The sequence below is a fragment of the Trachypithecus francoisi genome, unplaced genomic scaffold (genome assembly GCF_009764315.1).
Source record: "Trachypithecus francoisi isolate TF-2019V2 unplaced genomic scaffold, Tfra_2.0 Lachesis_group14, whole genome shotgun sequence".
Lineage (NCBI taxonomy): Eukaryota > Metazoa > Chordata > Mammalia > Primates > Cercopithecidae > Trachypithecus > Trachypithecus francoisi.
Window position 1 is genome coordinate 45,861,296 of NW_022681459.1, and position 27,911 is coordinate 45,889,206.

The window sequence follows — 27,911 nt, forward strand, 5'->3', positions numbered from 1 at the left end:
CCAGCCAGCATGTTGCAGACCTGAGATTTAAACTACATGATCTATCTCTAAAGCCTGCATTCTTCTTCTTCTTTTTTTTTTTTTTTTTTTTTTTTTTTTTTTTTAGGCGGAGTCTTGCTCTGTCGTCCAGGCTGGAGTGCAGTGGCGCAATCTCAGCTCACTGCAACCTCTGCCTCCTGTGTTCAAGCAGTTCTCCTGCCTCAGCGTCCTGAGTAGCTGGGATTACAGGCATCCGCCACCATGCCCAGCTAAGTTTTGTATCGTTAGTAGAGACAGGGTTTCACCTCGTTGGCCAGGATGGTCTTGAATTCTTGATCTCTGGATCTGTCCACCTTGGTCTCCTAAAGTGCTGGGATTACAGGCGTGAGCCACTGCGCCCGGCCTTAAAGCCTGCATTCTTAAGACCCATACTAAGATAACCAAGAAGCAATAAGTGAAAAAAAAATCCATTTGCAGAAGATGGTGCACAATATGATCCCATTTATATAAAAACTGAACACATATGTATGGGTGCATACATGAATGTATGGCTTTCCGTAAGTCCAGCAATATCCCAGTACACTTTTAACAAATGACTGGCGCGGCAGACGTGAACAGACTTTCTATGGCTGTGGAGCTGGGTTCAAGTTCACCTCTGTCCGATGACACAGCTTGTGCTATATTCACAATACTTTTCTTCCTATGATAACAGAGTGAACTTTGCTGGGAGTGGGTGAATTGGAAGAGGATTGTTTTTAAAGAGTTTGCCACCAAAAGCATCTTTTGGAGAGAACACGTGTCCCTCACTGTTTCATGCCTCTAGAAGGGAATGGGTAGCTCCATGAGGTCAGAGAAGAAAGAACTCTGGGCTGTATAAAGTATAAGACCATCACAGAGGGAGGACCCCTCCAGCACTGACGATTGAAAGATGCCTCCAGTGCCTCCTTTATAGGGTGATGTATTGACTAGTCTCTTGGTTTGGTGGTACAAAGTCTCTAAAAAAATCTTAGCAAGTTTCAAATGCACTATGGGGCTGAGGAAAGTACTTCAGCCAGGGCCCAGAAGACCTGGGTTGCAATCCTATCTCTGCCTCTTGCTTACTCTCTGTCCTTTCTCTACTCTGTTTTCCAGCTCTGCTCACTGGGGCAGGGATTTGGACTTGGGGACTGGACTTGGGGAGCCAGTGGAGAGAACACCAGGTTTAGCCTTCAAAACTCAGCCTCGTGTCTTACAAAATTCACAACGTGAAGCAATGCACATGATATTCTGGAGCGTCACTTTCCTCATCCATGAAGTAGAAATGATTATTTGATGCATATCTGTCTCATGGGTGGTTACTATGTATGAGTTCTTGGTGGTGTTCTAGGCAGAGGCCATTACAAGTGCAAAGGCCCTGTGGCACCATACTTGATGCTCTATGACTGCCATCTCAGAGAGGAAGGCACCAACTGTGGGCCACCTCGCATTGATCACTCCACCTCTACTCATGACGATCAAGAGGACCAGAGTGGTCAAGTAACTGGCTCGAGGTTGCAGAGCTCTCTGATGACAAAGCAAGGACTGGAACCAGACAGGACTAGAGTGAGACAATTGTTGGGCACAAAACTTCAGGGGCACCAAAAAGTTCAGTAGTCAAGATAGATAACACTAATAAAACATTATTTAAAAAATGAAAGTTAGTGCAAATAAATCCCTGATGAGCAGAAGATCAACATTTTAAACCATTACAGGATGAGTAGACTGATTTCTCCATTTGCCTCAGCCTCCAAAATGGTTCTTCACAAAGCTTTATTTAGAATTTTTAGACTTTATTCATTGTGGATGTTTTCATTAAATTTGATTTTTAAAAATACTACATTAAAATATTTATTTTGGTTACTGAGTTTTCTGGTGCCCCTTTAGTTTCCTGCCACCCATCTTACCCTGGTCTGGGTCCTACAGATCTGCCAACCAGGATGCCTTGTTCCTTCCCTGCATCTCCTCTCTCATTCATTCATTCACTTACTTATTTGGTCATTCAGCAAGTATTTTGGGAAGTCAATGATTCCAGCAACTGGGAAAATGTCAGTGTATTATTCTGTTTTCACACTGCTAATAAAGACATACCCGAGACTGTGTCATTTTTAAAGGAGAGATTTAATTGACTCACTGTTCCACATGTATGGGGAGACCTCACAATCACAGTGGAAGGCAAAGGAGGAGCAAAGTCACGTCTTACATGTCAGCAGGCAAGAGAAGTTGTGCAGGGAACTCCCGTTTGTAAAACCATCAAATCTGGTGAGATATAGTCACTACCATGAGAAGAGTATGGGGGGAACCACCCCCACAATTCAGTTATCTCCACCTGGCCCTGCCCTTGACATGTGGAGATTATTACAATTCAAGGTGAGATTTGGGTGGAGACACAGCCAAACCATATCAGTCAGTGAACAAGACAGTCATTGTATCTTCTGTCCTGAAACTCACAGTCTAGCTGGGGAGACAGATATGATTCAAATAATCACATAAACCAATGTAAAAGTAGAAATGTGGAAATAGAACAAAGGGACACTTATGGGGGCATTGCCCAAGAAAGGCAGTCCAGGAAGGCTTCCCTGAGGAGGTGGTGTTTGGGTGAGAAGGAATTAACCAGCTGGGGGTGGATTGAAGATCTGTGGCTAAGAATGATCTAGGCAGAGGAAACAGCAGGTGCAAGGGTCCTGTGGCAGGATCAAGACCGTGGAGAATTCTAGAAACACAAAAGAAGCCAGTGCAGTTGGCATGCTGAGTGCCAGGAAGAGTAGGGGGCAAGACAGGGATAGAGAAGTGGGCCTGCAGACACAGTGGGGAAGGATTTGATCTCTGGTTCAAGGACAATAGGGAGCCACGGGAGGGTTTCGAGCTGAGGAGTGGCGTGATCAGGTTTGCTCTTTAGAGTGATGCCCCGGGATGCTGGGTAGAAGGTAGGTTGGCATTGTGGATAGATCTCAGACTCCCTAGTTTTCTAGTCCAGCTTCCCCCTTGCTTGTGATGTGACCGTGGACAAGTTACACAGCACTTGCTTTCTCTGTGAAGCCCTTGCTTTTCAGTTCACTCATCTGTAAAATGGGCTACCAGTCTCTTAAAGTTGTTGAGAAGATTAAATGAGATATGCGTTGTCTCCTAGAATAAGGCTTGCATAGAGTTAGCATTCTATAAATGTTGTCATGATTATTATTACAGATGATAGATTTGGGGACAAAAAGAGAAGATGGTGAGAGATCAGCTCCTGCCCTCAGCCCCAGGGGTGGCTCAGTCCATCTTCTCTGCCTGAAGTTCACCGCTCCTGTCATTAGAAAGTGGCTATTCTTTTGGCTGTGTGCTCTCTGGAGGAGAGGGCATGGTAGAGGCTGCAGGAACGCTGTGAAGGTCTTAAAAGAAATTATAGCCTGCATAAAAATATTCACTCCAGTGGAGGGCCTTAAACCATTCCCTTGGGCATTGAACAGTGACTGAGAGTATATTACTGTGCACTTAAGGCGACTGCAGCCACCCAAGGTCAGAGAGAACGGAAGGGAAGCACTTAAGCATGGAAGTGCCCCTAAATAGGAGCATCTTTCCCGGAGCTGTCCCTCTCCTCCATCTGCCAATGTCTCATCAGTCCCCTCCTTATCAACAACCCCAAGAAAAAGAACAGGCACTGAGATTCCTTAGGGAGGTAAGGGAAGGAGAGAGGAAAGAGGATGGGCCCAGGGTTGGCAACAAGAAAGCATCCCAATTTTAGGGTGCGGTGTCTCATGCCTATAATCCCAGCACTCTGGGGGTCTGAGACGGGTGGATCACAAGAGGCTGAGAGTTTGAGACCAGCCTGGCCAACATGGCAAAACTGCATCTCTGCTAAAAATACAGAAATTAATGGCGCATGGTGGTGCATGTTTGTAATCCCAGCTGCTAGAGAGGCTGGGGCAGGAGAATCTCTTGAACCCGGGAGGTGGAGGTTGCAGTGTGCTGACATTGCACCACTGGACTCCAGCCTGGGTGACGGAGTAAGATTCCATCTCAAAAACAAACAAACAAACAAAGAGTATCCCAGGCTTAGCCATGATCTAGGAAGAGTTACTTAAAACTTCAGATCTCGGAAGCATCATCTGTAAAATGGGAGCCAGGCCAACTGCTTAGTTCTAATTTCAGCTAAGACTGAATGAAGAATCCCAGCCTGGAATGCCACATAGAAAGGGCTCAAAAAAGATCCTTTGTCCTTCTTGTTGCTTTTTGTCTTTCTTCCCAAGACATTTTTTTTTCTCTCCTGAACTCTAGGTGACTTTACTTCTTGGCAAGTTTCATAACCTCTGCAAGCCTCAGTTTGCTCATCTGAAAAGTGGGTATAGTAACCGTAAGGACTTACTGGTGGATTGTGAGGATTAATGAATCATTTTGAGCTGTTGCATGCTGACAGCAGGGAGACTGCATCTCACCTGTCTTGATAGGTTTTGTCTTTTCACAGCTTGAAGGCAGTGGTAGGTAGATGCTGTCTTCACCCACTTACTCCTGCGCAGTATTTTCTGCTCACAGTCTCAGCAGTGTGGAATCATAGGTCATCCTGGATCTTAGCAGGTCCATGAATCAGTCCTCTGCAGTCATGCACACAAGCTCATCATGTCCTTAGTCAGGGGCGAGAAGCAGGTCCTTGGCATCCCAAAGAACAAAGGAGCATGGCATCACAGGGAAAGGTGCTCTGGGCCAGGACTCAGAATCCAGATATGGGCTCTCACTGGCCTGGGGTCAGACTCTTTAGCTAGTTGTTTTGGCCTCATTTTTGTCACTGAGAAACAATGGGTTAAGCAAGGGGAAAGAATGGAGTGTGCTTCATAGGGTTATTGTGAGAGGTAAGCAGGATAACGCATCTGAAATGCTTAGCACATAGTAGGAACATCAACTCTATTAGCTTGCTTTCCTCTTTCCTTGGGGCAGAGCTACATTTTGTGCAATATGCATCACACTTCTATTTGCTCTTTGACCAGCATAAGAATTAACAAACTATATATATGTATATATTCACAAACAGATACAGATATATTCATCAAGAGAGACTAAATAAGAAAGAAAACTATGCTCACCAGCGGGTAGAAAGACCCATCACTACCAACAATATTTTTTGGTGTATGTGGGGACAAAAAGAAGCATTCTGTGGTTCAATAGGTTAGGTAAGCCTTGCACTGATAAAAGTAAATGGGTGTACATCCTGGCTAACACGGTGAAACTCCGTCTCTACTAAAAATACAAAAAAAGAATTAGCTGGGCATGGTGGTGGCAGGCATCTGTAGTCCCAGCTACTCGGGAGGCTGAGGCAGGAGAATGGTGTGAACCCGGGAGGCGGAGCTTGCAGTGAGCTGAGATCGCGCCACTGCACTCCAGCCTGGGCAACAGAGTGAGATTCCATCTCAAAAAAAAAAAAAAAAAAAGTAAATGGGTGTCTTTCCCATAAGGTAGATTGGACCCTTAGCATGAGATGTGCATTGCAAAGCAACAAGAAGAACTTAGATATTCAGTGTTTTCTTCTTTTTTTTTTTCCCCAACCTATGTGGCGATGAATGCTCTGTAAGGGGGCTCTGGACTAAGCCTCTAGGGCACACTATTGGGGGTGGGGCAGGGAATTAAGAACTGCAGTAGCCAATCTCTAAGAGCTCCTCTAACTCGTGAAAGTAGATGCCTCTATTTTAGCTGTTTCATTTGCCCTCCTTTTTTTTTTTTCAATAACTCCTCTACATAACTCTTCTTCATTCTTGTATGTGCTTGTCTTGATGCAGTCCACAATCATGGTTTTATTGACCTTGTTTTCCTGTTACAAAATCACTCCGTGTTTGTGATTTGTTTCACGGTATTTCTCAAGAAGTGGCTTCAATCTCCTCTGGGATAGGCACGTTACCATGCACCATGGGGCAGCAAGCCTGCAGGAGGAGCTTGCAGTCCTGGAGGCTCCTGGCTCTCCTCTCACCCCGCTGCCTGCCCCTTAGTGATTAGTTGGAATCCAAGACAGCAATACAAGAAGTGTCGTTGGTGGGAGTGATGGAGTGCCTGCTGAGTGGGCCGCAGATAAGCACCGTGATTTCGGAGGACGCTTCATCATTTCGCCGTAAGAACATGTTAACGGGTGATTGTTTGAATGTCTCCAGCTAATAGGATATTATTCATAACACTCTGGCTAGTTGGAATGGAAGATGATAAGAAATTAAATCCTTAATGGCTTTCTTTAAGGGAGGACTTTTCCCAGGGGAACCAGGAACCCTGGGAAATCACTCCATGTACCCTGGCAATATCTATACGGAGAGAATTGGCTTTAAATGAACCTCCGAGGGTTACACAAAGGGTAAAAGAAAGAGAACAAAAAGCAATTGACATTAACCGGGTCCCTACTATGTGCCAAGAACTTAGACATTTTACATACATCACGGTACTTCATCCCAGCCCTGTCTCTGTTGTGACAAGACACTATTAAGCTCATTTCAGAACTGGAAAAACGGATGTACACAGAGGCGAATTGACTTGGCCAAGGTCTCATTTCTGATGCTGGAGTCACCATTTAACATTCTAAATCAATCTTCTTTTCCTGAAATGAATTATGGAGAGGGGAGCTGTCTGGAAGAAGTAGCCCTTACATGCAATTTGAAAGGTGGAGAAGCCATAGTAGCCCAGAGGTAGCTGCAGCAGGTGTAGAGGGAAGGCGAGAGTTCTGCAGGTGGCTTCTGTTGACACCTGGGAATCATCTACTTCCCGGATACCTGCAGCCAACATTACCCATGAGTATTCCCTGTGATTCCTGAGCTTCTGGATTTCCTGGAAGCTTTTCTGAGCTTTGCTCTCCCTGTCTTTCCAACAAGTAAGGAAGCTTCTAACTCTACGTATTAAATCCCCTCCTGCTTGAAATACTGAGAACAATGACAGAACCCTGCTTGCGAAGTACGCTGGTAAGCATTGCACACATGCACGGCACAAACACACACACAGACTCAACTCACAAAGGTAAATTCACAAGAATAGAATTACAGGTCACACATGTTGGGGACATAAGATATCACAATAACAATAACAGTATGTGTGTGTGTGTGTGTGTGTTTTTCCAACATGGAAACCATTTCTGGAACAATTTCTAGAAGCCTGGGAAGAAAGAGACCACATTACTTTTTGCCAACAACTGCTTTGTCCGCGTAATGAAATCCTCCTTCTAGATAAACAGGACAGAAATGGTGGTGAAATTCTTCAACGAGCAAGATTCACTTTCAATGGGAACTCACCATAGCAACTGGCTGCGAATATTTTAAAGTGAATGCGATTTTTGTTTGTTTGTTTTTATTTTTGTTGGGTACAAAATATCCAATATGTTCCCAGCCTCTCCACTCTTCTTCCTTCAGGTCTCATCAGCTCCCACAGTGAAAGCCAGCTTGGTTTTCCATTTGCAAAGTTTACAATTCACCCAGCCATGAGCTGTGCCTTTAACCACTGGCAAATTGTTTCCTGACAGCCCTTGCTACAATTTTCTCCCTTGACATTTGATTTACATATGATCTTTAAGCACTGCCATGGCGGTAATAGCGATTTGGTTAATATTCCACGCGCTCCCCCATGCCCCACACCTTGCAGGGCCATTTCGTTGCTGCAGCGTGGCAAAATGCATGTACCAAATAAATGTATTGCTAATGAAATAAACGGATTATGGGGAAGAATCAATTGCCCTGCTGCCGGGATGAGGCACCAGGAGTTAATTTTGTCTGGATCTGCAAGGATAGCTGTTAATAGAATAGGCTTTTTACCTAATTGGAGGGAAAGTAAATGAAGTACAGTAATATTCCATGATGCATTGGACGAATTTACTTCATTTTCTCTTAGTCTTGCTTGATGAGTGTTTACAGCACAATGGAATTTATGGTCTCTCTCCTCTCCCCATTTTTCTTTTCTTTCCCTGTTCTTCACTCTTTCTTTTTCTTCCCTTTACATCTCATTTTCTTTTCTTTCTTCTTCCTTCCTTCCCTTTTGTCCTTATTTCTATGCATTCACCCTCATCCATCCATCCATCCATCCATCCATCCATCCATTCATCCATCCATCTGTCCATCTATCCATCCACTCACCCATCTATCCACCCACTCATGTATCCACTCATTTATCCATCCATCCATCCATCCATCCATCCATCCATCCATTCATCCATCCATCCATTTCTTCATCCAGCTAATAAATCAAGGTCTCAAATACAAATGTCTCCAGGAAACAGTAATATAAATGAGAAAATCGTGGTGAATCCTGTGGCAAAAGGGAACCATCACTATCCTCCTCCTCCTCCTCATCAACATCAATATATCTGTCACTTATTGAATGTGTCCATTCATCTTCCATTCTTTCAACATTTACTGAAGCCTGACTATGCTAGTTAAGACCTGATTGGCTTCTGTGGATACGATCAAAGAAAACAGTGTTGCTGAGAAGCTCCTTTACACCAATCTGTGTATCTGGCTAATGCCTAGCCTCTTACCCAGGGCCTTTTCTCTCTCTTCTCCTGATGAACACATTGAAATTCTGTTGCAACAAATGTGCTTGCCAAAGACTGGAACCAATAGGTGTCAGGTGAAGGGTGGTCAGATCAGTGGTATCAGGAGTAGGAGACATCACTGAAAATCTTAAAGAGATGGATCCAGGTACATTCAAGGGTTTCAGGACTTTTTTCCTAGTGCAAAAGTCATACATGGGAGATCAGATACCAGTGGAAAGAACAGAATGTGGCTTACTGGATGGAGAGGTCATGAATTAGGGGACCGAGGCCTAGGGCAGCTCCAGGGACAGCCTCAAGGCCTTTAATCTGGGCAAATCTGACCTGGTAAAACAACTCCTAAAATGCTCTCTCCAATAGCAATAATTCTAAATGGCATTTACTGAACACCTACTCTATACTGAACATTGTCCTTTCCATATGTTATCTCACTGAATCCTACAGCGAGCTTTCAAGAGGTGAATCATGTTATCCAGCTGTGGTTGAGGAAAGAGACTCAGATTCAAAGAACATAGTGCTATGTTATGCAAGGTCACATGACTGATAAGAGGCAGGATTAGGATTGGAACCCAAGATTTAGAGCCCATAGTTATCCCCAAAATTTAGCATATCAAAATTCCTTGGGAGCTTTTCTAGCCCATTGATTCTTAGTGAGTAAGATCCCTAGGTGATCCTGATGCAGGTGTTTTGCAGACACCACTTTGACAAACTCCACCTGAACCTTGCTGAGACATGTTTTGGGGGACTTCTTTTATTTTTGCAGCATCCTTTGGTTGCTCATTGTCATTAGGAATGTGACAGTGCTCAGAGAAGAATCAACATGGGGCTGGGGGAGTGTCAGGGTAGCAGTTACTTACCCACGAACTTTTTGTTTGCAAAAGTTTCAAGTTTTATTTTCAAGGGCATGACTTCATCTACTATAAATGTGGGACAGACTGGGGTCTGTCATTTTCTTACTGAGGACCAAATCTCTGCACAGATCCAGCACCCAGATTTTGATTTCTAGTTAAATGCTCTGTCCAGGGTGAGTTATTTCTGAGAGCCTACTATGTGGCAGATACTTTACTGGACACTGGGGATACAGAAATGAATCTACCAAGATCTTTAGCCTCCAGGAGCTCAATGTCAAAACCACATTCACCTCTCTGCTCTGCATCTGTTGGGCTGACACCCTACAAAGCATTTATCGTCTTGTTCAACTGTCTCCTCTTTTCCTCCTTCTCTTACTGCAGACTTCTGCCTGTGTAAACTTTGCTGAGAATTTGAGCAGAAATAGTAAATAATGAAGCTCCAGAGGGTTGCACTAATTTCCCAGACATTTAATCAATACGGAGCTGCCCTGTTCATTACAGCTGTCAAAAATATGCAAAATCGTCCATCTGGTCCTCTCAGGTACAAAGCTCTGAGCTGGAGTCACCAGTTGCCTGCTTAATTACCACGCCCCATTTTCCCTCGTTCTGTGGCCTCTACATTAACCACGAGCTACCAGCTCAAGTATGAAGGCAAACAATAAATATTTGAAATGGCGTTGCCTAGTCTGGGGTCTTTAACAGTGGTTGAGGTGGGTCTCTAGATGAGGAATACAAGTGGAGTTTTGTGGAAGAGAAGCCTCCCCCAGCTTCTCCCCTGCACCACGACTTTGCCCAGTCTGCAACCTCCTTCCTTCTGAGGCCCCTCCCTGTCCCTCAAATATTTAGACCTATTAAAAACCATTGGGGGGAAAAATGATCTATACAAAAGCTTTGCATAAAAAAGTGATCAATGCAAATTCCTCTGAGGAAATTGCTTCAACAGATGGAAACGGCCCATTTGCAACAAATGCCGCTGGCTGTGCAGATGGTAATTATGGGATGTATGTAAACATGCAAGCTCTGGCAAGCAGAGCAAACTGCACTGCTGAACTTAGCCTGCATCAGGGCTGCCTGCCCTGGCACTGCCCCTGCCCTGACTGGCCCATGGGCCAGGGGTTCAAGAGGATGGATTGTGGCTTGGAATTCCAGGACCTATTAGCCTCTATTTAATTACAGGTCTTTCTGAAAAGGTCCCTGTGAGGCAAACCATACATTCTCTAATCTCTGGGTGGACCCAGGCTATGGCATGGCCCCCTGGAGAAAGAAATCAACAGGTACTGAGCTCTCACTGTATGCTAGTATGCTAGGCACTGTGCTGTTCATCTTGAATGCATTATTTTGTTTAATCTTTATAAAGACTCTGGGAGATTAGCCTTATTACATCATCATGATCACCACCATTTTGTGAATGGGGAAATGAAGGCTTGGAGAGGTGAAGTGATTATTTTCAAGATCACAAAGTTAGGAAGTAAGGGGACCAAGATGAATCAGTTAGCTGTTGCTGAGTAACAAACAACCCCAAAATTCAGTGGCTTTGAACAACAAGCATTTGTTATTGCCTACAAGTCTATGGGTCAGCTGGGCGGTTTTAGTAGTCTGGGCTGGACTCAGCTAATCATGACTGGGCTTATTCATGCAAAAAGATGGATTTGCATAAGTCTGGGGGTTGGCTGACTATTGGACTGGGATGATGGGGGGTGTAGGGCCATGTGTCTCTAATCCACTAGCAGATCATGGTAGATGAGCAAGTTCCAAGAGAAATAGCAGAAACTCACAAGGCTTTTTTGGGCCCAGGCTTGGAAAAGGCACAGAATCCACTGCATACATTCTAGGGGTAAAGTAAGTGACACAGCCACTCCAAAATGAAGAGTTGGAGACAGACACAACCATCTAATGGAGGGAACTGAAAAGACACATTGCAAATGACAAGGACACAGAAAGGTAGGGAAAACTTGGGCCAGTTTTGCAAGCAAATAAATCACATAAGACTTGAACTTAGAGTCCTCTGGCTCTAAGTTCAAATGTTCCAAGGCCAGCCATGATGGCCTGTCATTCTAGATACAGCTTGGTCCTCCTTTTCCATCTGACCCTGACTCTCTCTTGTCTGCATATAAGTCTTAGCTCATCTCTTCTTTCTCCCAGTGATTCTCACTCCCACTCTCAGCCTCCTTTCCTTGGACATCTGAATTAGATGGCATTTTGTGCAGGAAGGGAGGAGTTGGCCCATTTGAGCTCTGTTTCTATCTCCATTTGTTTCTGTACCCTTTTGGGTCTCAGACAATCCCTCACCCTCCCTCAACCTCAGTGTTGCCATCTGTACAATATGTAAGATGGAGAAGATTCTATTTGAGATTCCTTCCAGGCAAATTCTTCATGATTCTATGAGTAGTAAGTGATTCCCTAGCCCTAGTGGTTTGGCTCATACCTGTACCTGTCCTGAAATTACCACCATCCTAGTCTCTACTTCAGGGAAATATGTGGGCTCCAGAAAATCCATATTGGATAATATACGTGTATAAAGCTTTATTACAGGGAGTCAACATAGTGTCATGGACTTCAGTTTTGGAATGAGATAGGCCTTGGTTCTCAGGCAAGCCTCTTCAGGCAATCTGCTGGCTATGTGACCTTGGGTAAATCACTCGTCTTCTCCCCCATCAGGCCAGTCTAGGCTTGTTCTCATGGTGCATGGTCCATGGTGCACGGACTCTCTCTCTAGAGTCCAAGAGAGAGAAGAACTGCAAGAGGTCCTTTGAGATACCAGCTTGGAAACAGCACAGTATCTCTGTTCCCCATATTCTCTGAGCTTCTGTTTTTTCATCTGCTCATAAGGTTACTGTTGATTAAATAGCACATAGTAGAGGCTTGACAAATGTTAGTTACTACACTTATTCTTATTTGTGCCATAGAACTCTTTTTTTTTCTAGACATTATCTCATTAAAGTCCATGATACAAGACAGGTGTATATTTTTATAGATTTATTTCACTTATGGATGAAGAAATGGAGACCCTAAGAGAGGATGTGACTTGTTCAAGACAACACAGAATGTCAGCAGCAAAGCTGGGGTTGGCCTCTTGGCCCACAGCCCAGTGTTCATCTCACGGTAACTCATCAGACCTGTCCCTCTCTTTCCCACTTATTATTCTGGTGTCCAGTGTACTCAACTTTGGCTTAATACGGGGATGGAGTGGGGAGTCTTGGGAATGGAAGGGCTGAAAGGGAAGAAGCATGGTCAGGAAGAAGCAATGAGCCTGGGCTCAGGTGATACATAGACTTGGGTTTGCATGCCTGACTTAGTGATTTCACCTCTCTGAGCTTCAGTTTCTTTGGGTGTAAAATAAGGCCACTGCCAAGATTAAATGAGATAAAGCTCATACAGGAGATAACACATGATAGGTACTTAATACATTGTAGTTCCCATTTTTCTAGCAATAGTTGCCAAAATACTGTGTTGTAGGGCGATGGTAGGGGAGTGCTTCATGAGAGTGTATGTAGTGATCTCACTGCCACTGTGTCTTTGCTTGTTCTGGGTGTGAGTCCTGGATTCCACTCCTGGAAATGCCAATTGCACTTCAAGATTTGATCTCCGAGGACCCAGAATCTCTAGGACCTGTTTGTGACATGAGTTTTATAACTTGTCTTGCAATAGTCTCCTTAATGATGATGGCAACGTTTCACATTGAGCAAACATTGAATCATTTCATTTACTCATTCAACAAGTATATTCTCCTCTGTGTCAATCACAGGAGATACATAGGGACATATAAGATAGGGTCCCAGTCCTCCCAGGTTGCAGGCTGCAGAGGGACATAGTCATGCAAACAGACAAGTTTTAAAGCTTTAAGGTGTATCTAATCTTTCAAAAAAATATACATCCCAGAGTCCTGCCACTGGAGTCTGATTCAAGAGGTCTGGGGCCTGCATTTCTGAATAAGTATTCTTTAGGCCACAGTTCCAGAATCATTGGCTCAGACACCAGGGTTCTAAACATTTTAGAGTTTTATGCAATCCTTCGTGTACCTATTGAGAGCTTCTCATGTTCATTATTTTACTTCCAGTCACTTCCAATATTTCCTTTCACCACATGGCCTTTGTACTCACTGCTCTGTCTGCCAGGGAGGCCCTCCCTTCCCCCTCTTCCTTTAGTCCTCATCTCTTCTCAGCCCTAGTCCTCAGAGATGCCATTCCCAGTCTATCAGACCAAGCCAACTACTGTGACTCTATCTTAACCTCGCTCCTTAGTGGGGATATGATACATATAGTTATCCACTGCATAACAAAATAGTGGTCAACAATGGACCACATATATGACTGTGATCCCATAAGATTATAATGGATCATATATAAAAACCTGATGTATGGCATTTGATATTGACATTGCAGATCAAGTAGGGAAAATGATTGATATTCAGTAATTAGGCTGAAACATTTCTTTTTCCATATAAAAAAAAATAGGTTGGTGTAAAAGTAATCACGGTTTTTGCCATTACTTTAAAGGCAAAACCACAATTACTTCTGCACCAACCTAATATGTAAATAAAAATATGCAAAAATATTAATACCATCTAGGTTTGTGTAAGTACCCCATGATGTTTGCACAATGATGAAATCGCCTGATGACACATTTCTCACAATGTATCCCTGTTGTTAAATGATGCATGAATGTATTTACATGTTGTTAGATGAAGGTTTGTCTTCTGCTCTAGAGTGTAATCCTTGTGAGGGCAGGAAGTCCATCTGTTTTGTTCAACTCTGTATCCAGTGTGCTGTGATTGTTGAATAAATGGCTGAGCAAAGCAATGAATCGTCCAGGATGCTCAAAGACCCCCTGAAATCTATTCACAGGCCCCAAGTTAAACTTCAGTTAGAGGTATCACCCACTCCCTTCTGCCCCTTTAAGCACTTTGTGTTTGCCAATATGAATGGGTGGGAGAAAACACAGCTAATCTCTCTCATCTTTAGTGACCAGATCAAGGAGAAGCTTTGGAAGTACCTAGGAGTCAATGTAGACATTTCTAGCTAGTAGAGCTGCTTTCAGGTAGAGCTGGCTGTCTCATAATGTAGTGATCTCACTGCCACCATACCTTTGCTTGTCCTGGATGTGAGTCCTGGGATTCCACTCCTGGAAATGCCTGTCGCACTTCAAGATTTGATCTCAGAGGACCCAGAATCTCCAGGACCTGTTTGTGATATGAGCCTTATAACTTGTCTTGCAATAGTCTCCTTAATGATGCTGATGGCAACGTTTCACATTGAACAAACATTGAATCATTTCATTCACTCATTCAACAAGTACATTCTCCTCTGTGCCAATCACAGGAGATACACAGGGATAAATAAGACAGGGTCCCAGTCCTCCCAGGTTGCAGGCGGCAGAGGGACATAGTCATGCAAACAGACATGAAAATTCAGTGTGATTAATTCCAGGATTTTCATAGAACCCAGAGGCATAAAAGCACAGAGAAGGCACTGAACACTGTAAAGGGATTCAGGAGGACTGCCTGGAGGAGGAATGACTTGAGCTGCACCTTGAAGGAGAGTAGAAGTCAGCCAAGCAAACCTGAAGTGGAAAAATGGGAAACAGCATTCCAGGTGGAGCAAACAGTCAAAGCACAGCCATGAAGGTGGTAAAGAGCGGGTTGTGTTCTGGGAGCTGAAAGACATCAGCGAAAAGGTGGGAGGATGTGTGACTTTGAGGGCTCCTTCGGGTAGCCATAGTGGAGACGGCATGCAGGAGCCGAGAGAGAGAGAAAAACCAGTTAGGAGAGGGACTGAGACAGAGGCGGATGGTGGCAGTGAGGCCTAGAGAACCAACCAGACCCAGGGAATGTTACGGGGGCTGATTCCAGGGGGCTGGCTTCTTACAGGAAGCAGGTGATGGAGAAGAAGGAGGTTGTCTAAGTTTCTGGTTTGAGGGTGGTTCCCTTCTTGGGAAGAGACATGCACTTGGGGAGGGATGACAGGTTGTCATTGCAAGCTCTGGAACTGAGAGCAGCAGGCCATGAACCACGTGCCCAGCATGAGCACCTTTGTGCATCCATGAAAAAACCTTCAGGAGGAAGCACCAAGACATTGTCCTCAGTGCTTTGCAGGGAGGGGTCATCTAATCCTCATATCAATGCTCTGTGTAGGAATTGCTCCTAACTTCACTTTTCACCTGAGGAAGCTGTGGCACAGAGAGGCTAAGTAACTTACCAGAGATCACACAGTCAGCCAAATGCAGAGCTGGGAGGTGAGCTTGGGCAGTTTTGTTGCCACAGTTTATATACTGTGATAATTCTACATGCATACCTGCATGGGAACAAACAGACTGAATGTGGCGTCATGCATTAGCAGAGGCCCATCAACGCCCAAGTGAGTTGGCCCAGAGGAACAGTGGAAAATGGAAGGCCCCTCGCTGTATATGGCCAGCAGATGTGATTACATGTTGTTAATGTAGAGTTGTGAACGTTCTGAAGTCTCACACCCAAATTCTGCGTCTCTTTAAACATGAGCTCTGGTGACACAGGCTGACATACCTGCATGACATCAGACTTCAGGGTAGTGCTGCTTTCTCTCAGTGAGATTTGCACTGCCCATTGTGCCCCAGTCTCCAGCATTCCCTGTTTCTCTTCCCCTGGCCCACCTCGCTCCCTCATGTGCACCCTCTGTCCAGCCCCTGTAGGCATTCGAGTTTGCAGCCCCGGAACTCAGAACCTCTCTGGCACTAACATTTTTTGGATCTGTTCTATCGCAACAGCTCCATGAAGGAGAGAGTATTATCATACACCCATTTTACTAATAAGGACACTGAAGCTTAGAGAGTAGAAAAGACATGTTTAAAGCCTTAAGTCTCCTGAGTCTGGCCTGGAGACAGAACCCATGTCTCTTAACATCTAACCCTCTATGGGGAGGTTAGAGGCCCAGGATGGGACCCCAAGCCAGAGACGAAACCTCTCCCCAAGGCCCAGCCAGGTACTTTTCCCCCTGATTCTGTTTCTTCATCCTTCAGACACTGCAAGGAAGCCAGATTCCTTTCCCTGCTGCCTTTAGCTCCCCCACTCACCCCCGCATTGATCTCCAGCTTTACGAGGGTGACAGGCCATACCTTTTAATTGCATTATTACATCTTTATGGTCTACTCATTGAGCAGGTCTCCTCCGCTGGGCAGCCAGGCACTGGAATTTATATGCGGAACTGAAACGTTTATTGGAATCATATTGATAAAGGCATATTGTGAAAAGGCCTGTGGCTTTTAAGAAGAGACTGGGGTTCTCAGGAGACAGGGGAGAAGGCAGGTCAGCATACTCCCAAGGAGAGAGTTGGTCACTTGTGAGATATGAGGGCAGGGCCTCCCCTCATGCCCTTGCCAACCCTTAAATATTTCCTCTTTCATCTGCCTGTTAGCAGCTGGGTAGGAAAGAAAAAAAACGCCTGGAAAAGGCAGAGAGAAAGAGACTAGGAGATTTCTGAAGAGGAGCAGGATTCCAGGTTCATGGACTAGTTGGGAAGGCAAACACAGGGATTGCCCCTGTTGACATGAGAGAGGGCCCTTCAGGTAGAGGCTTGGTGTGAACAAAACATACAGCAGAGGCCATGAAAGGCCATAATGGACTTTGCTTGGAGCAGGATCTACAGGGAACATATCTGGTTTGCTTGACAACTCCATGTGACTGTCGTGCAGGCATCTCAAACAGAGTGTGCCCCAAATGGAACCGATCCTCCCCATTCTATTAGCAGGTGTATCCATTACAGGTAATGACAAACCCACCCTCCCAGGTGCTCATGGAACCTTGGAGTCACCTTTATCTCTTCCCTTTATTCCACTGCCCACCTTCTACTCCATCACAACCACTGTGGACTCTACTTTCAAAATATTCTGTGACTTCAAGCTGCCCTTGCATTGCCACAGTTTCTGCCATGGTTGGAGGCCCCATTACCTTTCCTCCGATTCTTTCAGGAGCCATGGAATAAAATTTTGGTTCATTTGTCTTCTTCTCCACAAGATCTTCCCTGATAACCCTATCTTAAATCACAATCTCTGCCATACACTACAGTCTGTTGCTTGACCCTGATTCACTTGGCTTCATAGAACTTTTCTCTATCAAATGTGATATGTAATTTATTATTACTATTATCTGTCTCTCCCACTACAATATAAGTATCTTAAAGGCAGAACCTTGTATCTTTTATTCTCTGCCCTAGCTCACATCTCCAGCACCAAGGACAGTGTCCAGCGCATAGTAGGTGCTATATAAATATATAAAGAGACAGGCTCTCTGTCTCACTGCAGCCTCGAACTCCTGGGCTGAAGCAATTCTCCTGCCTCAGTTTCTTGAGTAGCTGGGACTACAGGCATGCACCATCATGCCTGGTTAATTTTTAAACTTTTTGTACAGATGGGATCTCACTATGTTGCCCAGGCTGGTCTCAAACTCCTTGCCTCAAGTTATTCTTTCACCTCAGCCTCCCAAAGTGCTGGGGTTACAGGTGTAAGCCACCATGCCTGGCCATAAATATTTGTTTAATGAGTTCAAGAATGGATTTGATTGGAGCCGGGTCCTGCGGTGGGGGTAAGAGAGATCTTCCATGTTGCTCTGGGAGCTGGAGCATGTACCCTGAACTCTGATTTCCACCCGGCATGAAACTCTATGTTAGCAGAGTCCTTACCCACGTCTAAGGCAATCAGCATGCCTTCCCGGAGCTCCGAATTAGTAATATCACGCGCCATGGAGTCAACCCTAAATGGAGAATTTAGAAGAGGAATAGCTCAGGGGTTAATTTGAATGTATTTCCATGTCTCAAAATCAGCACATTGTAGGAAAAAGGAATCTGCTTAGCATAGTAAATGGTATTTGATGCGTAGCCTCTTTCTTTAAGTACGATCTGGGTAGTCTGTCTTCTTGATTTTGAGATGATTGTGGTACCCAGTTGAAGGGCGAGTCCATGTTAATTGGTGGCAACTAATTAGACCCAGTTTGTGAACTCTCCCGGGCTATAAGCCATGGATGCTTTGGCTCAATGTTATAACAATCACTGTCCTTCTTTAAAATGGTTCTCTCTTTGATGAGAAACACTGGCATGTGGCTAAATGAACCTCCAGAGATCTCTCCTAAAAAGGGGCAGAATGGATGGTATTCTAGGGTTGAGATCCCAAGTTGGAAGGGTCAGATTACACAGTTTAAGCCAGATGTCTCTGGGTTCAAATCCTGGCTTAGCCACTCATTAGCTGTGTGACCTTGGGCAAGTCCTTGACCAGGCTGGGCTTTAGTTTCTTCATCTGTGTAATAGTAGGTTACAGTTTTATTCCCAAAGTTCTTGGGAAGCTTACATTAAATAACCAGAGAAGGGGAGATTGAGTGCCTTTTATTTAGCAGTAACTGTGGCTAAGTATATCCCAGGTGCTTCATAGGGACATTTGAAGATTCCCAAAAAGTATCTGTTAGGTGGGTATCTGAATGCATGAGTTATTGTTGAGTGAATGAGTGAATGGATGCAATTCAGAGATTATAGGAATGGCCCACGTGTCCAATGAAGAAGATGGCAGGACTCGGTATTAAAAGCGTGAAGACTGTTCATGAAAGTGGTCTCTAAAAGCCTTCTCATTTTGAAGGCAAGTAGAATCAAGGCCTAGAGAGGGGAAAGTAATGGGGCCAAGGACACACAGTGAGTGGAGGACAGAGTTGAGGTCGGAACTACGGTGCCCTCTACCCACAATGTCCCCAACTCAGCCTCTTCACAGGTGCACATGGGAGAGAGAGGGGCAGAGTCTAGAACTGTGGTTCAAACATTGGGCCGGGAAAATAAACAACACTCAGGGACTCCTTCTCAGCATCCACTACAGACCTGGGAACTCCCCACAGTAGAAGATGAACGACAGACCTCATGGGCATCAAGGAGATGCAAGAAAAGGAAAGCACCATAATTAATAACCATAAGCAATAGATTGCATTGGGGTGAGCAGTAAGATGCCTATTGATCAAAGATGTAAACACAAATTGCTGTCAAGTGTCCCTTCAGCCGTGGTCAATATGCTTCATATACAAAGAATCCAGAAGCTATTCTTGATACTGGATATGTCTTAATCAGAGTGGCCAGTAGAGCTTGCATCCCTCAGAGATGTGGCTGCATTGTGAGCAATCTAGTATAGACGCTTTTTTTCATTCCTTCCTCCATTTGTTTATTTAACATATCCTAAATGCTTACTACATGCCAAGCTTCTTGGAGGCGCTGGGACAGAGCAATGAACAGGAAGGCAATCCTTGCCCTGATAGTGCTCACAAAATAGACAAATAAAGGGGATGATTTCAGATGGCGATGAGGGCTGTGAAGAAAGTCGCATAAGGGTAGGGGGATAGAGAGTGAGGAGATGGTGTCTTGCTGAGATGAGGTGACTGAGGAAGGCCTCTCTGAGAGATGATGACATCTGTGCTAAGACACCAATGAATCAAAGGAGCCAACCTCATGATCCAGAGTGAAGGGTGCTCCAGGGAGAGGGAACAGTCCTGAGGTAGGAATGAGCATGGGATGTTGGAGGAACAAAAAGGAGGCTAGAGGAGAGTAGAGTGGCAGGAGATGAGGGTCAGAGAGGTGAGCAGGGACCAGGTCGTACAGTCACATCTTCCAGGGTAAGGAGGTGGATTTGATCTAAGTGATGAGGCCATTAGAGAAGGACCAGCTGTCCCCTTTCAGTGTGAGTACCTCAGCAGTGAAGCATTCACCTAGAGTAAGGGACGGGCTCCTGGTTGGAGTCCTGCAGGCACGGCCTGGGCTGAGCATGAGAACTTGGGCAAGCTCCTCCCCATGGTGAGGCCTCCATTTCCTTATTCACAACATGCAGGGCTTGGGCTCATGAATCCCTAGCTCTATCATTCCGGCCTTTTTTTTTTTTTTTTTTTCTTCAAGAAGATGAGGTACAAATATGCAATCTCAACATGCCATTCATTCACATGTGGGAAAACCCTGGCCACTGGGTCGCAAGGCTCTGGTGACCACATGCATGGGTGGCAGGTAACCACACTGAGTGCAGGAAGCCCAGCAGAAAATCCAAGGAGCATCCAAGGGCATCCTTGAGTTCAAGGTCACCTCCTCACTCAGCCCTGGGTGTCCTGCTGTTTGACCTCCATGTAGCTCAGATGCCAATGTGACCTGGGAAAGCTGGTTTGACTCATTACCCTTTGAGGTCTAAACTATGGATTCCAGGCCCGTACAGACCCATAGCACTCTGAAGATACAGGTTCCTCTGGGCGATGTAGAGTAAACTGAGCTCCTTCCTCAGTTCCTATGTCCATGGGATGAGGGAGGCAGTGATTACAGTAGAGAGGAGGAAAAGCACGATTCTGAAAAGTGCTTGCTTGAGAAGGGCTCCACTTGCAAATGCAGGTCCTGGGCCCATGTGTCTCCAGGTCCATGCCGGTAAGTGTGGGTGCACACCTGTGTGGGGCTTCCCAGGCGTGCGTGAGCGTGAATGTAAGTACCAAGCAGGCAGGAGCTGTATTCCATTTCATTCACTGCCGATTCCCTAGCACCTGGCGTGTGGTGAGTAATCAATAAACATTTGTAGAGTGAATGAATAAATGTGTGCTCATGTGTAAAAGTTAAAGTTATCTGTTTTCTAACTTGACAATCTGTTATTTGAGCTTTCTGTCCAGGAAATACATTGAGAAAATACTTGGCATAACCATCTACACCCACCGTTTCTTTTTTTTATTTATTTTTAAATCTTTATCGATGAACAACGTGCGTGAGGGAAAGCATAGACATCGCTGTGCACGTCTTGATGAATTTTCACAAAATGAACTCCCACGTAATCGGCACCCAGATTAAGAATCAGAATGTTGCCAGCGCCCAGTTCAGTTACTATTCTTCATAGATAGCCATTATTCTGTCCTCTAGCAACACAGACTAGTTCTGCCTGCCTTTGCACTTTATGTAAACGCAATCGCACAACAGATACTTGTGTGTGTTTTCTCCTTTCACTCAATATTATGTTTGTGAAAATCACCCACGTTTCGCAGGGAAGTTATAGACTGCTCATTTTCATTCTTATGCAGCAGGAGTTAGTAAATTTGTTCTGGAAAGGGCCAATTCTGCTGTTGTAGTACAAAAGCTGCCATCAACAATTTATAAATGAATGAACCTGGCTGTGTCTGATAAAATTTTATTTACAAAACAGGAGGTGGCTGGATTTGGCCACCGGCTGGATTTGCCAAGCCTGTCATACGGTACACCTTACTGGGAATATGGCATAACGTATCCACTTAACTGTTGATGGACATTTGGGTAGTTCTCAGTTTCAGGGATTAGAGGAGTGCACCCAGAACATTCTCACACATGTCTTTCAGTGTACATATGCCGTCATTTTTGTCGGGTATGTACCCAATGTGGGATCTCTGGGTTATGGTGTTGGCACCTGTTCAGGTTTAGGAGTTACTGTCAAACAAACAATTACAACACTGCTGTTTCTTAATTAGGTGAGCTTTTGTGTTTTCACATGGTGCAACTGTTCCCTTTACTTTGTGCTGTCCTGCTGGTTGGTACCTTGCACTGCTTGCTACTGTCACCAGGAACTGCCCTCAGAGGTTGCAACTTCATCAGAGGCATGCTGGGAGGGCAGCCACCAGCTCTTGAAACATGGCTGATCCTTAATGCAGCCTGGAATCAAGGTATAGGCAACTGGATAACTCAGAGGAGTCAACTGTTATGAGAGGTTATTTACAAGTAAATTCTTCTCTTTGATATATTAACATATCCTGTCACTTCACCTTCCATTGCCTTTACCACAGCAACCCACCTTGCATGGCAAGCAACGGGGGCCTTCCAGATAAAATGAAAGACTGGGTCTTTACTAGTTCTGCTTGGAAATAGCCACTTATTTCTGTCCCTAAACAAGTTTACCAGTTTAGTGAACCCTGTGTTTCTTTGTGTATCTTCTCTTGGAAGACCTTTGAGCCATTCAGCCCAGAAAGCCAACTGGTATGACTCTGGGTTTTTGTAAGTACCAGTCATGAGCATACCTGTACCATGGTAGGTAGCACCATGCAACATGATGGCTGAACGAGCACACACCTGAGTTCAAAGTATGCCTGTATCATAACTTCCTCTGGCTTCAGGCATGTTATTTAACCTTTCTGTGATTCAACTGCTGTGCATCATTTCATCTAATCCCTCCAGTGACAATATTGAAGAAGGTACTATCATTAGCCTCACTTTAGAGATCAGGAAACTGAGGCTTAGAGATGTCAAGGTCTTGCTTGAGTACATACCCACACCTGCATCCTGAAATCTAACTTTAGAGACTATCTGTGGCTCTTAAGCACTGGTTCCAATTATGCAGCCAAATAGTTTCCTCTGGAAAAGTCACCGTTTTGTGTTTTTAGAGTCCTGAGTTTGGCTAATCAGGAACAATCTCCTTTTCTTGGAGAAATAATTCAATGTTGGATGCAGTCTTATGGAAAAAGTGACTTCCCTCCAAATTCTTGTAATGAGACAGTTCTCGCCGAGGACAAAATACTGAGGTCTTTTGAGGAGATGGCACCTCTTAGTCAGTGGAGATATGCAATTTTTTTTTCAGCAAAGAACCTGCTGTTTTAAATTTCCAACAAATGGCTTACTGTTTAAATGCTGGAAAGGAGTGGGCTTTTAGTAACATGGGTCACCTCTGGGATGGTGAATCCACCAGTTTAGAGCATCAAGTCAGCCAGAAGTGAAACTGGTGTTTTCAAATGTATTTCCACTTCTCAGATATAAACTTTTTTTTGGAAAAATTAAAATTACATGATCCATTATTAAGTATAAGAGGCAAAGCGCTGGTGATCCTTCCTCCATCAGTGGATCATGATTTGCCTGACAATGTTTCATTTAGTCAATAAGTGTATAAGCCTAGCACATTTATTGGTATCACTTAGCAAATAGGCCCATGGTGTTTATCTGTGAAAGTGGACAGGTAGACTTTTAGCTGAGTGGTTCATGAATTCACCTGGTTTAACAACTATCAGGAAGGGCTGGGCTTAAAGTTCCACCAAAAAATTGCCCTAGGCTCAGGACCTGTTCTTTGAACACCATCAGGCATATAGGAGGCCATTTACATCCAAGATGGGGTAAAAACCGTGATGGCACCCTACAGAGTAAAAACCAAGATGGCACCCTACAGAGTAAAAACCAAGATGGCGCCTTACAGAGTAAAATCCAAGATGGTCCCTACAGGACCAAAGGTGGCCATTTACACCCATGGGTTACTGAGTTTGGGAGTAGCAGGACATAAAGTAACTTGGAGGCTAAGCCCACAGTCCTGGAAGGGCTAGAAACTGTAGAGTGACCTACGTATCCTGGAACACCAAATGACCCCAGTGCTGAGACCCTGAGCCCCAAAATACTGGATTGTCCCATCAGAGATCCCACAGAGGGAAAGATGCCCAACTTCCTAGCCAGCATGAGTATGGATGGTGAAGGGTAGATTTTAAGCAGGACCACTGAGGCATGAGAGAATTCCTGTTTCCACTTGCCATTTTCCAGCTGGGACATTGTTAAACACCCATTTCTGTTAATTAAGCGTTTCCAAGAGGCTTACGCTAGATTGCTGGCACGAAGTGAGCAAAGCCTGGCTGACCTGTCTTGTAGGTACTTGGAGGTGTGTGAGGGAAAGGGGCAGGAATGTGTGGCACAGGCAAAGTGACAACACAGTCCAAGAAACAAATTGCCCCCTTGGGAGCAGAGAGACGCTTGCTCCAATGATCAACGTTGGAAAACCAAAGGTACTCATTCACATCTGGCCTCGGCCTGGCTGCAGACACAACCTGGAGAAAGCAATTCACACTGATTTTTCCCAGCCCTGGGATCCACCTTCAGCCTGGGATCCAGGCCTTCAGTAATGAGCAGCCCAGGCGAATGAGGTTTGGAGTCGAAATCCATCTGAGGCCTCTCTCCCTGCCAACGTCTACAGCTTAATAATTGCTTCCTCGCTCCTGCTACATTCAGGTTCAAGAGGAGCGTGAGCCCCTCCAGCAGCATTATGCAAATAGGGCCCACTCCGTTCTGGCGGCATATAGAATATGTAAATTTATGGCGGTGGCGGAGGCTGTTTAAGACAGAAGATTTCTCAATGATGAAATTAGATTTTCTGGAAAGAGGCTTCCGAGGACCTGTCTCCGTTCCTCTGCCTCGTGCTGTGCTGTAGCCACCAAACCGGGGCTCTGGGAAATAATTAACCGGATTACAGTCTCAAGCCTCTTTAAAAAAAATAAAGAAGGAAAGAAATAGACCAGGTTTCACGAGGCCACAACAAATTCATACTTTACAGAATGTGTAAACAGGAAGGGAGGTTGAGTGGGAGGGATGGAGGCTGGTGTGGAGTATGGGCTCTGGTTAGCAGGAGGCATTAATGCAGAGCAGAGAGGCTATAGCGTCACCCTGGCCTTCACACCTGGCCCTGCAGAGCCTCCAAGCAGGGAGACAAGGATGGGGAGAGTGGACAGAACCATGGGTCCTGGTGACTGCCTCACCTCTAATGCTGCAGCTCTGATCTGCTTCCTATGCCTGCCTTTTCATGAATTTGATAGAAGGAAGTATTGATGTCATTTCAAACATTGCAAAATTAGCAATCTAGACCAGAGGTTCTCAAACTCCAACATGCATCAGACTTACCAGGAGGGCTTGTGAAGCACAGATGACTGGATCCCGCTCCCGGAGTCTCAGAATTAGTCCATTCAGGGAGGGCTCGAGAATTTGCATCTCCAACAAGTTCCCCGGTGACAGCTAATGCTACCGGCCCAGGCAACAGACGTTGAGAACCATGGCCCTGCTGTTTTCATTTGACAGATGCGGGAAATTGAGCCCCAAAGAATTAGGTGGTTTGCCAAAAAAAAAGGCACACAGTGGAGTCAAGGCCGGGGTAGGGATCTACCTCTTTCCACTATTATCGCCCTTGGTCATTGTCATTGCCATCACTACTGTCACTGTCATTTGCTAAGACCTTTCTACGTGCTAGGCACTGTGCTAGGCACATGTGTGCCTTACTTCATTTAGCCTTTACTGCAGTTCTACATGAGAGCTGCTACTATGATCCCTACGAGGATCCTGAGGTTCAACTTCAAATTGCTTCACCTCTTGAGCCTCAAGCTTCTTATTTGTAAAATGGGGAGCTCTGTCAAGAGCTGTCAAGTTGTGAGGATTAGGAAACAGAGTGAGGTTGTGAAGTGAGATTAAGGATTAAGAATATAAAGATCTTGATTTCAGTGGCTAGTCCCAAACTCACCTGCTGTAAGACTGGGCAGGGTGGTGTCACCCACCTTCTCTAAGGTCCAGCTTTTGTGAAAACGTGCAGGGGGGCAACTTAAAGGTCCCAGGATACTTTCAGCTGTAAAATTCTCTGATTCCATAATTCCAAGATTGGGATAATTTCTGCCCCTCCCCACGTTGCCCCAGTGTGGATACTGTCCCTCCTCTCCTGGGCTGTTACCCAGCCTCCTCCTGGGCTCCTTGCCTCTGGTCTCAACCCAGCCAATCCACCATTCTAAAATTCCCAAACGGCAACCTGATTCTGTGCTCTTCCGCTGAAACTTTCCACAGCTCACTACCTCACTGCTTTCAGTCAAGTCCGACCATCTCAGCTTGGCAGTTGAACTCCTTCACGACCTGGTTCCTCTAAGCCCTTCATCTGCCTCTCCCTCTTCTACTCTATTTTCCAATAATCATGGAAGTACCTTTTACCTTCTGTGTGACACCATACTATTTCCTCCCTCCCTACTCTAGTTATTGGACCTTCTGCCTCATAGTCCATCCCTGCTTTTCTTCTCTCCCTCTGCAAACTATTTGACCTTCAGTGCTCATCTCAGATATTTTGTGCCCTGAAAAGGCTTCCCTCTCTTATCTTCCTCCTGTCTCCAACCCCAGGTTGGATAAAGTATTTTATCTGAGCTGCCTATAGGCATCTCATTCTAGGGCTTAATAGTTTACATGGTAGTAGTCTACTGACATTTCTGTCTTGCCCAATGGACAGTGACTAGTTTAAAGGAAGAGACAAGGTTATTTGTCAAGCTTTTTTGGAAATTTCCTGGCTTGTTGCTTGTTTGATCTGCTGTCTGCAAGTCCCATGAGTGCAGGGGCCTTATATATTTTGTTTGCCACTGTCATTGCAGTACTTATCACCATGCCTGGCACATAGTGCATGTTCAGTCCTTGAATTAATAAATCTGGAATCCCTGCCCATTTTCCTAGATTTCTTACTAATCATTATATCCCTACTGCCTAGCAAAATGTCTGGCATGGAAGTGCTCAAGAAATATTTGCTGAATGAACAAATATGTGAATAAAATGAATGACTTCACATATAACTGTATCAGTCAGCTGTTGCTGTGTAACAAACAGCCACTAAATCTCCATTGCCTACAAAAATAAGCATTATTTCTCATCTAGCTTTATTCTGCAAGTAACTGGGGCAGCCCTGAGCAGCAGGTGGTGCCTGGCTTGACTCTGCATGTCTGTCAGCCTCTGTGTATGAGCAGGTTAGCCAGGACATGTTTCTTTCATAGCAGGGACAGAGATGCAAAAGAAAATGTGGCAACCTGCAAGTTTTCTTAAGATCTCATCCCAGAACTAGCACACTGACCCTTCCACTTGTATTCCATTGGCCAAAACAAACCACGTGATCATGCCCAATGTGCAGGATCACCCTGTAGGAGGAGAAGTTGCAAAGTCACATGGCAAAAGGCATGGATAAAGGGAGAGTGAAGAATTGGGGTCAATAATTTAATTAACTCCAATGACCAATCCCAGCATCCAGCCCAGAGAGCTTATAGCACATGGTGACCATTCTTTATGACCACCTAGATAAAGTGACCCTGTGTGGACCACCTCCCACCCTGCCCTAAGTGGCCCTTCCTTGTTCAAAACTCTAGAATATCTTTGTACTTCCTGCATATTACACTCTCCTTCATCCCCCACCCTGAAGTTTTCAGTGATTTTCCAAAGCCCTTATTAAACAATCTCTAGATCTCAGCCCATGGTATTGGTGCACTGGGGCATGTCAGAAGTGTCCCCTCAGCCTGTACGGATGCACAGAACTTCCGCCTCTCCATCCTTCTCCCACCCCACGATGTATGTTGCAAGGGTCCCCCGATGTTTAATGCATGAGCTCCACATCCTCCCAGCAGCCGCTGCAGACAGATTCTCTCAGCATGGGAATGGCCATGAAATCAGATGACTGTACAGGAAGCAGCTCCTCACCCCTCCCCAATTGTTGTGATGCTGCCCTGCTTCAACTCACGTCCAGTTTTGTAATCTCTTTTATTAATGTGCCAGAGGCAGAGAAAAATGCATTTGTAATTTCTCCTTAATGGCTGGTGAAACTCTTTTTGCTTCCTTTCTTAGCATTTGTTTGTGGTACACACACACACACACACACACACACACACACACACACAAACAGACACACCAGGTCAGGAGAAATTGAGTGGCAAGGCAGTAGATGTAAAAGCACAGAATCTTGGAATATTTAAGGAGGAAAGGATCTGAGTCCAATGGCTGTCACATTGTGTTCCCAGAGCCCCAGGGTCCCTCAAAATAGCATCAGAGAGTGCTGCAGGGTGAGAAGAGGGAAGAAGGAGG

The 27,911-nt window shown here is 45.0% G+C and overlaps 1 protein-coding gene across 1 annotated transcript; it reads right to left on the bottom strand.

Annotated features, from left to right (window-relative positions):
* Positions 1-14,075: 14,075 nt before the first annotated feature.
* On the bottom strand, positions 14,076-24,317 carry LOC117096538. The gene is made up of 2 exons (XM_033233951.1): positions 24,074-24,317; positions 14,076-14,164 (listed from the first exon to the last, which is right to left on the bottom strand). Exons 1-2 carry the CDS (start codon positions 24,315-24,317, stop codon positions 14,076-14,078), a joined length of 333 nt encoding a protein of 110 aa, XP_033089842.1.
* Between the last annotated feature and the right edge of the window lie 3,594 nt (positions 24,318-27,911).